This window comes from Podarcis filfolensis, assembly GCF_964270895.1.
Source record: "Podarcis filfolensis genome assembly, chromosome: 8".
Taxonomy (NCBI): Eukaryota; Metazoa; Chordata; class Lepidosauria; order Squamata; family Lacertidae; genus Podarcis; species Podarcis filfolensis.
In genome coordinates, this window is record NC_139611.1 from 48831478 (window position 1) to 48844345 (window position 12868).

Here is a 12868-nt window from a genome sequence, read left to right on the forward strand (position 1 = left end):
ATGTCGGAGGTTCGGGGGACTTCATCCCTCTTCCTCTTCATCCCTCTTCCTCAAAGATCCCTAGGCCAGCTGCGCGGCATGAAATGAGCGATCCTGACCACAGGAAAATCCTGCAGGATCGAAGTTTTTCGTCGCCGGTCAGCTGAGTGCTGTCTTTGAGCATTAAGGCCGTGCGGAGCAATGGCGCTCAGGCGAGTAAGGTGTGCCTGCACACCCAACTCTTTATCCTGTCTCGATTGTTAATATTCCTTGAAGTCAAGACACATCCTTTAAAAAACTTTAAAACGGGGAAAACTTAAATAAAAAACCCCATACATATTCTAGTGCCTACACCAGGACGTCCTTCTTTTACATCAAATCTAACGACGAAGCTTTATTTAATCGGAAACAATCTACTGAAGACGAGATCCGTGAAGGAATTTAAGTGGGAGTCCACAAGATCCGTGGCGACCGGGCACGTGTCGATGCCTTTCTGTGTCTGCGCCAGAGATTTATTGGGGGGCGCGCACGTGTCTGAACCAGTTTGTTGGCGATGGTGGCTGCAATTCTGGAATCACTTAGTAGGGTCACTCTTGCTGCAGAGAAAATTCCGTGGCTCTCAATCGCCCTTACGCTTTCGTGAACGCGCGGCAGTAAATCGGGGTACCTATGGATGGATACGTGGCTGATGGTGTCTGCGTTTTCAGAGTGAGGATTAAGTGTTAACAGATGGACAGGATTCAGTTCAGGATATATGGCTTAAGAAACATATATATAACTATATATATGATAATTCTTTTTTTGGAAACTGCCTGAATGAATCCCAGCAGCCAAAGCTGAACTCCTATGCATATTTCCTTGAAAGGAAAGTACCACTGAACCCCTCTGCGAGACTGACACCCCGATCCTATGCATTCTTGCTCGCAAGTCATTCTCACTGTGTTCAGTGGGGTTTACTCCCAGGAAAGTGCGCACAGGATCCTACGCATGCTTACCCTGGGAGCCTAGGCACACTTACCTGGGAGTAAGTCCCACTAGCATCAGTGAGGCTTTCTTCTGATCGCGCTGTTACTTGCATAATACCGAAAAAGAACAAAAGAAAGATATGGGCAAACAGATGTAACCAATCCCCAGTGAAGTAAACATGACAAGGAAATTGTATTTTAAATACTACAAACTCCGGGGAAGACGAGGAACTGTCAGGGTGTGTGCGTGCGTATTCCCAGTTTAGTGTGGATGCTACGAGGCCCGATCCTGCGCACGTTTACTCAGAACTAAGTCCCTCTGAGTTCAGTTTAACTTACTCCCACGTAGGGCGCCCAGAGGATCGCGGCTTTCAAGGGATGCTTTGCGGCTGTAGCTCCTGAAAGCGGAGCTACAAAAGTTCTGGCTGTGCACATAGACTAGAGAAGAAAGTCCCACTGGGTTTACAGGGACTTACTCCCGAGGAACCGCGTCGAAGGAACGGGCTGCAAAGGGTCCTAAGTCAGCGCGATCCTCTGCGCGTCTACTTGGAAACAAGCTCGATTGACTTCGGCAAGACTTACACCGGTCCTAGGTAAACGTTTCCCAGCCTAAGTTCAGCTCTTCGCCGATCCAAACATGCAAGACCAAAGGAATTTATTGGAGGCTGGTCAGTTTTCTCGACCGTCTCGCCACCTGCCTCCTCTATCCCCTGGCCAAAGTTCCCTCCTGCCTAGAGGGTGGGAGAGAGCCCAGGGAGCAGATTTGGGGCCAGGTGATCGCACAATGCAAAAACCTCGGGCTTCTTCTTCACGCCCCTCTGTCCAGCCGCTGATCGTTAAGAATAGAAAATCGGCCTTTGTTGCGTCTGAATCAACAAACCGCTGCAAATCCGGAACGCCCCTCCCCCTCCGTCCGGGGGATCGAGCACTCCTAAGAAAAAAATGCTTGGGAAAGGGGTGTGTGAGTGCATGTGTGTGTGTGTTGTCTTAATCTTTCTTTGCAGCAAGGTGTATTTGAAACGCACTAGATATCAAACCCTGTCTACAGGGGAAAAAGAGGGAGGCTTGAGATCTAGGCTGGGCGATCCCATCCTCGCTTACCTGGGACTATTGAACTGGGTGCTGTGTAAACATGCCTAGAACTGGATTGTCAGAGAGAGACTGGAACAAAAGTGTGCCAGTTCAAAGGGCCGCAGAAAGCAGGTGATCATTATAGGGCGGGATGTGTGAAGAGGCGGGAACGCTGCGCCAAAACCGCGACGTGGTTCTTCACGTGGAAGTTAATGAAGCGGTTTTGATTCGGAGTGTGTCGCTGCGTGTGTGTGTGTGTGTGTGTGTGTGTGAGAGAGAGAGAGAGAGAGAGAGAGAGAGAGAGAGAGAGAGAGAGAGACTAAACCGGTGGATCCGGTTTCATTGGAGCAATACAGTGCGCGTGTAAACAACTTTGGGTCCCAGACGGGATTTCCCTAGACGGCAGTCGTGCGTGTGAAAGGGGTGACGGTGGTCCCGTTGTTATTCCTCTTTTAGCAGATAGGTGTGAACAGCAAAGGTCCAGGGTTTCAGGCCAGCGGCTCAGGTTTGAATTAAACTAGACTTTTTGTGATAGTGGCTGCAAAAACGCCAAATCAGGCAGCTAAATGCCACTGAACTCACTGGAAGAAAATCAGCCCTTACTTGGTTAACTAAATCGGTGCGGGGCTCGGGGACAGCTTGATTCCAAACAGGTTCACTTCCTGAAAGTAAACCTCATAGAGTTTCCTGAAACTTACTTCGAAGTTAGCCTGCAGCATTCAGCTCGTACCTCTAAATTCCTGAACCACCGGTGTCCCCCTATTGCTAACGTTGATGTGTTTTTTACAGAGAAGACCCCTTCAGGAAGCTCGCCTAACTTCGTCATCCTAAATACTTTATAGGGAAGTTAAGTCCAGCTAGAACCGAGAGTGTCATTGTTCAGATGCAGCTAGCCGAGCTGGCCAGGCAGAATTGGAGCGGCCAAAGCGGCATCACTCAGACTGCTGCTCCAAATAGCCGCCATGCATTTGTGTGTGTGTGTGTGTGTGTGTGTGTGTGTGTGTGTGTGTGTTGTGTAGAGAAAACCTGCATTAGTGCAAACGTCTTTTTAAAAACAAAACAAACCGTATATAAATAGTGGGGAAAGCGAGCGGGAGACTTAAAAAGCCTGTCGCCCGATTTTGGAGGAAGTGTGCGTTTGCGTGTGAGCCGATCCATGCAGCAAAACATTAGTATGGCCCCTTTACGACTCACCAATTTTATTCTGGCATCGGATTTCGTGGACTGCAGTCCATGAAAGTTTGCGCCATCATTAAAATGCGTTAGCCTTTTTAAAGAGGCCACAAGACTTCTTCAGAAAGTGCCTGCTACCTTCCTCCCTAGGAAACACGCCTTTCTGGCTACCCTTTGAACAGGCGTCAGAGTGTCACTGCGCTTGTCTGATGGCCCCGGTGATAAATGGAGGCTTCCCTTCCCAAGCACAGCAGATGCTGCCGTCCCCGCCGTGTGGTCCCGGATAACGCGGTAGCAGATAACACTGATGTAGGCACATCGCTCGCTCGCTGGAACCAGGAAGGCAGGCCCGATGCGCTCGATCTGGTATTCAGATAGGATAGAGAAGCGGAAATGGGTAGCAAGAAAGGAATTCGGAAGGAGCGCAGAGCAAGGCATGCATTCTGCGCCGCTGAACCGGGTGGGGTGGCGGCAGGGCAATGGGAGAGAAGAGAAGCTGCCTTCTGCCGAGCCTGACCATTGATCCATCTGGCCCAGTACTGTCGACACTGACTGGCAGCGGCTCTGCGGAATTTCAGGCAGGGGACATGGCCAGCCCCACCTAGAGATGCCAGGGGTTGACTCTCAGACCTTCTGCATGCAAAGCAGGTGATCTACTAAATGAGATCTGTCGTTTATAAAGGGGGTGGGGAGTAGGAAAGTGGAGTGGGAAAGCAGAGGGGAGAGACTTTTTATTTTGAATCAAGTGTCTTGCTATTTTATGAACATAGTAACAAGGAGGATGGGTTTTTTTGGGTTGAGAAAGACGGAGGAAGGAAAAGAAAGTGAGACAATTCTTTTTCTTGCACAGCTGCTGTTTGGGGGGGGGAGTGGTTTTTAGAAAGCATAGTGGATGGGAACTGATATCTGAGGACTCTGCCCTCAAGTGTGAACCATTTAAAAAGGTAGAGAGCCTATTTTCATTTACACCAGAGTAAGCCCCATTGAAAATAACAGGGTTTACTTTTTGAGTAAATGTGCATGACTTTCCACCCTTGGCCAATTGCACTCCATTTGGGAGGAGCAAAAAGTGTTCTACAGTGAACGGCCCTGATGTCAAGCACGTGTTTACTCGGGAATAAGTCATAAACTTGTTCAAGGAGCATAGAAATGCAACCTGTCTTTTACTGCAGCATACAGCAAGCAAATGCTGCTTGTCTACCCTGTAAACGGGCTTGCAAATCACTGAGATGCAGGTGGGAGAATCGGCAACAAGGCTTGGAACAGAAAGGAGGCATTGCGCAATGGGGAGAGGAAGGCTGCAATCCTGCCCACACTTCCATGGGACTGAAGTCATAGAGAATTACTTCTGAGTAAACATGCACAGGATCAGGTTGCATGTGACACCGGTTTCTTTTCACCCAGGATTTGAAGGCCAGGGCATCAGAGACCTGGAGGGCCGAGTGAGGAGGGGGACCTCAGCTTCAGCAGCAGCGGAATCAATGCACCCGATGCTAACCAAACTCAATGGCAGGTGGCAGATGGATGGTCAGGCTGATGCCCCTTCCCCAGCACCACTGACATCTATTGAGCTGAACTTATTCTTAGAGCAGGGCGATTCTAGCAAAGCGTTGCGGAGGGACGTGGCGTTGGGTGGGTTTTTTATTTTATTTTTTAAAACCTCGTCCTCCCTGAAATGAAACTTGAGCAGCCTCTCCTCCCACAGCCCACATGCCTGGCCTTCAAGGTTTTGTGTTACACATCTTGATCCATTTCCTTACTTACACATCATTTGCAAAAAAATAATTCTGATAAAGTAAAAATGTGAAAAGTCACCCTCCCTTCCAATTGAAATGATGAAAACGAGAAGGCTCAGCTGTTCATAAAAGGGCCACTCATAGAGGACTACAGAATACAGAGCTGTTCTCTCCCCCCACAATGTCCTACAAGGGAGGTAGCTTCCTCCTCCTTGTAAACTTTGTCCTGTACTTTAGCTTGTTCTCCAAGGCCCAGGGACAAAACACACATCCAATTTACCCCATTCTTCATTTTGGCCTCTATCTCCTTAGAAATCATAACAGGAACTGAAAGCAACTTTGGGATGCATCAGCTGCTGCAGCTTTTGCAAGAAGAAATGGGGATTATATTTTTTGCTCCCTGCCCCCTATAACATGTTAATTGAACTGTGCCTCTTTTCTTGGGTGGGGGGAGAATGTTTGCAAATGTAAGATCTGCTTATTCAGGGGAAATCCTAACAGAGTTTGCAAGCGGCAAGGTGAATTCTTCCCTGCATTGGGCCTGCCTGAGCTAAGGAAAAGACCTCAGCAAGGTGAGAGCCACTGAGAGTCTGTGGAACTTTTGGCAAGGAGTTCAAACATTTGAAGAAGCGAAGGGGGAGGGAAGAGGAGGAGTGGTGGTGGTAAGAGAAAGCCCTACTATCTTTATAAGAGCAAATAATTTTCTGATTGGCCAATTGCAGGCAGTTTACCCTCCGCTTACACATTAACTTGCCTAGAGAGCGCTGCAGTGATGCAGCCTATAGAACTTGCCTGGGCTATCAGAAGGTCAAGTGCTAAAGGACATGTGTGTGGCTTTCTGGAGGAGGAGGTTGGGCAACTGGGTGGTTGTCAAAGAAAAGTAGATGGAGATGGGGGGGGGGGAGAGAGAGCAGCAGCAGCAGCAGCAGCTTAATCCTGCACACTTCAAGGCCTTTCCAGTCCCTCTAGATTAATGTGGATCTAAATGCTCCATGCACACTTAAAAGGGCTACTTGGTTTAGGGAGCCGCAAGCTTTTCCTGGGCCACAGGATCTGTAAAACACACATTTACAGACACACCAATTCACTCCCAGAGAGAGAACAAGACTGAGCAGTGAGGGGGAAATGCAGGCAACACACTACCTCTGTTTTAGTCTCAGATTGAGGCCACAACTTTGTTTAAATGCCTGGCGACCTTTGCCCTGGCTCAGCACAGGTTTAAAAACAGTAAAGTTTTACAGGACAGAGCCCACCTGCAAATTCAAACAGGGCCTAGTTCTCAGCAGTTTCCTGAGCCCCTCCTATTCGCCTCCCTCCACCTCCACCTGCAACTCCCCTGTCCCCCCCCCCCCAATACTGGTTGTAGTGTAGGGAACAGGTGAGTTGGTGGAGAGTTCACCCTCTCCTGCATGCTTTCCCAAAGTGATTTAAAAGCTAAACTACAGCTGGTGGAGTCCTGAGATCTTGAAAAACTGGATTGAGCATTCAGAAAAGTAGATCCCGAGTTCCATCCAGGAACTCAGGACGCAAATCCAGCCCACTCCCAGATACTATTGCAGTCAGTTTACACTACAGGAACACCACAGCATCAAGTGTTCTATGGAGGATTTTTGACAGTGACAAAGAAAAGGTCCCAACAGAAGTTTCCCTTTCTAGTCCTCAAGAGTAAAGCGCCAGATACTGTTTTTCTTTGAAAAGTGGCAACCATTGTTGATACTTACTTATTTTTCTCCTCTCCTGAGAAAGTTCACCAGAAAAAGGGGCTAGCAAAATACACCATAAATGACTGAAACAAAAACACTTAAAATGGAATGGGGAGTAGTGTTGGGGGATGGGAGGAAGGGGGAGAGAATGCGAATCTGGTGGAATTTTTGACTCCTTTTTTTTGAATGGGCAAACTTCCCGCCTTACGCCATATCGCAAGCGGCTTTTGAAAAACAACATCCTGTTTCAAAAGCAGTTTGCGATGCACATCATGGGGAAACAGGGTTAAACAGGGTTAAGCCCTCCCCCCTGCCCCTCTCAGTGGTGAATTAGTTTTGTGGTCCATTGGATTCTAGCCACATCTTTAAAATTCCCTGTAACATCAATAAAGGAATATTGTAGGTAAGAAGAAAAACCTAGGATGCACAGCCCAGTTTACCTGACTTCAATAAGAGGGTGCAAAATCCCCTCCTTTTGTTATATTCCACCATAAAACAATGAAAAGCAAAGTCACAACTATTACTTGAGACCTGTGGCTTAAATAATCACGGAAGGGGAAGAGTCTGGATGCCTTTTAGAAATATTACAGAACCGAAAAAGTTAAGCCTAGTACCCAAGAAGCCATGCTTCTTCACCTACCTGTGAGAAAACAGAGCTCGGATGGGCAGCAATTCCCACCTTGCCTGAAACTTAGGCAGCCCATTCCTTCACCCATCTTATCTATTTAGTAGATAAACTGTGTTAGCAGACCACTCTCCCTCTCAACACCCCACCCAATATACTACTTTTAAAGAGCCGGCTTTACTTTTGTTGATGGTGGTGAGGGAAGCTACAAACTAATGAAACTGAATATAGAATCAAAAATGCAGTTTATTATAGTAGATTATTCTTTCTTTTTGATATAACCGTAAAGTTGAAAAATGAAAGAAAGCACATAAGGAACATCACACATGGTTAGTTAGTAACTCAATATATAAAACAATTTTGCACAGCAAAATATGTAAAAGGGGAAAAAAGTAACTGACAAGATTTTTTTATATTTATTGTGGTAAGATTTACTTTCCATTTTTTAAAGACAGGATTATCACTCCCTGAAAATAAAATTTGCTGATTAATGCCTTTAAAACTTTGTGATTTTTGTGAAGTTACAGAAAATCCAGTTCTGCACCACAATACAACTGTAAAAAAATCTGCATCATTTAAAAAAACTGAGCAGTAATGCCATCTTTGTAACTGCATAAATCGTATTAGCATCCTAGACAGGTTTGTAATGGTTTATATTTTATGCTTCAGGTTATATCTTAGTGCAATTCAGTCCCAAATATTTCAATTTCAAAAAAAAAGCCCCAAAACAAAACCCAACCATACATTTTGAACACAAAATACCCCTATTAATAATATAAAGAGGGGGGGCTCCCCTTTTAATACTTTGGTTTCCAAAAACAGTCAGTGGCATAGCAAGGTCTACATTTACCCAACTTATACTTAAGTTGCAATCACATGCTGTATAAACTACTTTTTAAAAAACCAGTCCCGTTGTAAATTCTACCCCCTTTTAACATCAAGACAGTCAACAATTTAGTGCATCATTTTTTTAAAAAGGATCTACAGCTAAACAGACCTAACTCTTTTGAATGTATCTATAACATTTCTTTTTTCTGTAGCATACATTTGAACTGGTGCTAACAGACAATAAAAGCTAGAATTAAATTATATACCAGGAACCCAGAGCATTCCAACATTTGACAATGGCCAAAAGGAAAATAAAAACAAAAAATAGCAGAAATGGGGCAGATCATTCCAACATAAATTTTCGACTGCTTTAAGCAACAGCATAGTTTTCAAAACCCACAAATTGGAAGTGAATCTTTTTTTATGCGTAAGTTTTAAAACTTTCCCCCCAAAGTTCTTTTTAGAAATCATATTAAGGGTAATCACAATCCATTCTGGGCTTTTCTCTCTCTCCTTTTCTTTCTTTTTAAAGAAGGGATGTATCAATGCATTAAAAAGAAATCTGAAGTTCTGAGCAACTCAAAGCAGTTTCCAGAGTAGATGAAAACTTGAATGGGGAGGAAGAAGCCCCAAAAAGGTTGCACTTTTTTGTTTTCAGTTCAAAAAAGTGTTGAGGCAATAAAACTAAAAAGGATGAATGTCATGCCGTTACAGTCTCCGAAGTCCATATCCAAGCAAAAGAAAAAAAATATATACCATACATGTCCAGCATGCAGGGCTTTTATCAATATATTGTCTTTGTTTTCTCCCCATAGTCTTTTGAAACAGTTACATAGTTAATAGATGCTAAGACAAAATAGCAAGCATAATAAATGGATGAGATGAGTATGGGAATCTAATGGCATACTAAAAGTTTCACCATTTGGCAGGGCAAGGCCAAAACTCACATCATGAACACATGGGAGGTGGATGAGGGCTTCAATCTGGCAGGTTGATCTAGATATATTCTCTAGGTTTAGCACAACAGATGGAACTCAGCAAGCCAAAGTCTTAAAATAATTTTATAATAACTTTCCGTGTGTGTGTGTGTGTGTGTCTATTCCAGATTCAAAACCCATTTGAAGAACTCAGGATGGTGAAAAGGAAAAGTAAAAGTAACTTTTTTTGTACTTTGAACACAGCAAACGTAAAAAGGGGAGGAAAAAACACTTCATTAACACTATATATATATATATATATATATATAGTGGAGGGCAGGTTTCAAAGGCTGAGCAAACTTCAGATTGAAGTAGTGAGTTGGTGGTGGAAAGTTGGATTTCAACACACACACAAGCGCCCAGCAAGGAGCCCCCACAAAAGTAAAAAAAGTCATAAACTTGTATAAGGTTGGCTATTGCTGAGTCAATCCACCTTAAAAAAAATAAACAACAACCCAAAGTTGAAGTTGCTGTTTTCCCCCAGAAAAAAATATTATCATTATTATTAATAATGGAGACGTGGTGGCCAGTTTCATTGCTTTATAGCAAGCTGCCCCCCCTCGCCCCAAGCCGCGTGGAGAAACTTTTGCGCGCACGTGTGTATGTGTGCTAAAGGTGTTACGAGGCTGCCGGGGAAGTAGGGGGTGCAGGTTGGAGGTGGTGGGGAGAGAGGAAGACCACAACTCACATGAAAAACTCTGGAGAGGATGGGTTGTCGCTGCTGGAGCCGTTTTCTCTGAACCCATTGCTGACCAATTTCTCGTATTTTTCCTTGTAGGCGTCCCTCTCCCGGACCAGCCTGGAGATTTCCTGCTTGAGATGCTCCACTTGCTGCAGGAGCTGGTTCTTCTCGGACTCCAAGACGTGCCGCTGCTGGACCCTCTTGAAGCGGCAGGACTGCGCGTAGCCTCGGTTCTTGAGGGTCCGCCGCTTCTGCTTCAGCCGGATGACCTCTTCCTTGCTGACGCCGCGCAGCTGCCGGTTGAGTTCCCTCACCGACATGGTCACCAGCTGCTCGTCCGAGAAGCGGTCGTCGAAATGCAAGCTGCCGCCGCCGCCGTGGTGAGGGTGGTGGAGACCCCCGCCGCCGCCGCCTCCTCCGCCGGCGCTGCTGCTGCTGCTGCTGCTACTGCTGCTGCTGCTGCTGCCCGAGGACTGCACGCTGCCCGGCTGCTGGTGGTGGTGATGGTGGTGGTGGCCCCCGGCCGGGTGGTGGTGGTGGTGGTAATGGGGCGCGCCGCCGCCGTTCTGCTGCTGCTGCTGCTGAGCCGCCGCGATCACCGCTGACACCACGGCGGCCGCCGAGCCCATGTCGTCGGGCTGCATGGATCCCCCCGGGCCGGCGCCGCCGCCGCCGGCTGCCGCTGCGGCGGCGGCGGCCGCGGCCAGCTGCTGCCCTCTAGCATAGCCATCGAAGCCCGGCGCGCTCTGGAGCTGGTGGTGGCTGTTGTTGATGAGCGCCTCCACGGCGTCTTCCGGGCTGAAGCCCAGCGCCTCGGGGTTGAGCTGCTGCGGGTAGCCGGTCATCCAGTAGTAGTCTTCCAAGTGCGTCTTCTGGTCGCTGCCGCCCGAGCCCGGGCTGGGCGCCGAGAAGCTGGGCGACGGCGGCACCGAGCTGCAGGGCGTGCTCATCGGGGTGGAAGAGAGCGAGCCCCCAGCGATCAAGCGGCCGCACTGGCTGATAATGCGGTCGGTCTCCACCGGCTCCTTTTTCACTTCAAACTTCATCAGATCGAAGTCATTAACATATTCCATGGCCAAGGGACTGGTGGGCAGGTCGGAGCTGTTCAGGGCCAGCTCGGATGCCATCCTTTTGCTGGGGGTGCCGCCGCCGCCGCCGCCGCCAGTCCTCCAGAAAGGGTGCACTCCCGGAGCGAGGGGGCTGCTCTGACTTGCGAGCGGGTGAGCCAGTTTGAGGCTTTGCAAGAGCTCGGCGCCGCTGCTCTCGGGGTGCCTGCGCGGCTCTCGCTCCCTCGCGCTCCCCCCGCGCCTGCCTGCCTGCCTGCCGCTCTCCCGCTTTGGCAAGGCTCGGCTCCAAGCTGCAGCGAGCTTCCCTTCGCGAAGAACAGCCACGCGGGTGCAGCCGGCGGACCGCAGGCGGCTGCCTCGCTCGCTCGCTCTTCTGCCTCTACTTAGTCGCCCTTTGCATCAGGCTGCGCTGGATTGCTTTGGCTTTTCTCTCGCTCTCTCCCCCTTCGCGCTCTCTCTCTCCTCTCCCCCCCTCGCCTCCCTCCCCCTCTCTCCCCTGTGCGCTCTCTCTCTCTCTGCTCTGCAGCTTTGCAGAGGAAAAAGGTTGCTTTAAGTTGTTGTTTGCAACGGTTGTTTGGATTTCTTTCTTTCTCAACACTTCAGGGTCTCTTTCCTTCTGGACTGCTTTCTTTTTTTTTTCATGCCCGGTGCAAAAACGAAGAGAGAGACAGTTTCACCATCAGGGGAGGGGGAGAAGGAAAAAATAAATAAAAGAGAGAGGAGGTAAGTAACTATTACTACTTCTTTAGAAAAAGCGAAAGAAAGAAAAAACCCTTGGAAAATAATACTGTCTAGGGTCAATGGTATGACCCCAAATAACAAGCAGGTTTTTTCCCCCTTAAAAAAAGAAAAGAAACTCAACTCCCAAGCTCCAGCAACAAGATGAAAAAATATTTTAAAGAGCTCATCCAGGAGGAGAGTTTAAAAGCATTGCTGAGTTTTATAGCGCTCCTGACGTCAAGCTTTCAAATGGCAAAATTGACTCCGAGTCCCGGCCAATCCGGTGCCGCGAACCCGGCCCTCTTTAGCATAATAGTATAGAAACAAGGAAACTTTTCGAAGCTGTCAATCAGGGGCCAATCAGCTGACTGTCAGCTGGGACCAGAACTTTTTAACTCCTTCCTGACTGAAAGCGATTTTCCGGAGTCCCTCGGAAGGGGACTCACCATTTTTCATTCTTCAAAAGCGGGGGGCAGAGCCCCTATTTATCTCCACCAGGCATTACTGTTAGGAATAGAGAAAAGCCAAGGGGATGTTTTGTCTCGTGGCTGGGGATGGCTGGTGTTGTTCAGTAGGTAAGGATGCTCCCTAACCTTCCTTGCTTGTACGAGTGTTTGCATGCGTTAGCTTATACATCTCGAGCTAACTTTTTGTCTAGGCTGGTAGCGTTTGCAAAAAAATAAATAAATGTGTCTGTTTGGTTAACACTGATCTCCGCGTTGGGACTTTGCCCGGAGTTGTCCTAAGGCTTGATCTTCGCCCCCCTTCCCCCCCTTAAGTATCCCCCCCTCCCGCGTGGAGCAGACACGCGCTCACAGATTCCAAATTTCAAAAATTGCGAGGAGTGATCTAGCTAGGACACGTGCTAAAGAGAGCGAGGAGGCTGGGGTTCCACGGACTTCCGGGGGTGGTGGAAGAAGATTATACACCACACCAGCTCATTCTTTTCTTCCTTTCCGCGGAGAGAAGGATGGGTCAGTGATGGGGATGAACGGTGCTGCTGGATAGCCCTCGTGGCTCCAACTCGCATCAGCATCTTTGGAGGACTTACAGCTTGGGAAGAGTTAATCCGGAGAGCATTTCTCTCCAACCGCCCCCCCCCCCGCATCCCCAAGCAGGAGCAAATCCAAGACTATCCTCTTTGCAAATTTCAGACACCCTTTGGCCTTTGCTCCGGTGTCATGGAACCATCTGATTTCGCAAGCCGCGCCTCTGCTTCATTTTTTTCTTTCATTTTTCTTCTTCCGATACCCGATCTCCCCGCCCACCTCCCATCGATGGATCTGCGAGAGGGTCAAAATGTTAAGAAAAGTTGCTAATTGCCAGCCACCGGCAGCCCGCT

General features: G+C 48.0%; 1 protein-coding gene and 1 long non-coding RNA gene across 3 annotated transcripts in view; one reads left to right on the plus strand and one right to left on the minus strand.

The window, feature by feature from the left end:
- MAF (MAF bZIP transcription factor) overlaps positions 1 to 11724 on the minus strand; it is a 238785-nt gene extending 227061 nt beyond the window's left edge. For both annotated transcript variants that reach the window (XM_083629830.1, XM_083629829.1), the window contains exon 1: positions 9746 to 11724. In XM_083629830.1, coding sequence (XP_083485956.1) covers positions 9746 to 10866 — 1121 coding nt within the window. In that variant the 5' untranslated portion in view covers positions 10867 to 11724. The remainder of the gene's footprint in view (positions 1 to 9745) is intronic.
- A 44-nt stretch (positions 11725 to 11768) lies between these two features.
- The window catches only part of LOC310769991, a 30295-nt gene continuing 29195 nt past the window's right edge, over positions 11769 to 12868 (plus strand). The window contains exon 1 of the long non-coding RNA XR_014551905.1: positions 11769 to 12101. This is a non-coding gene — a long non-coding RNA (uncharacterized lncRNA). The remainder of the gene's footprint in view (positions 12102 to 12868) is intronic.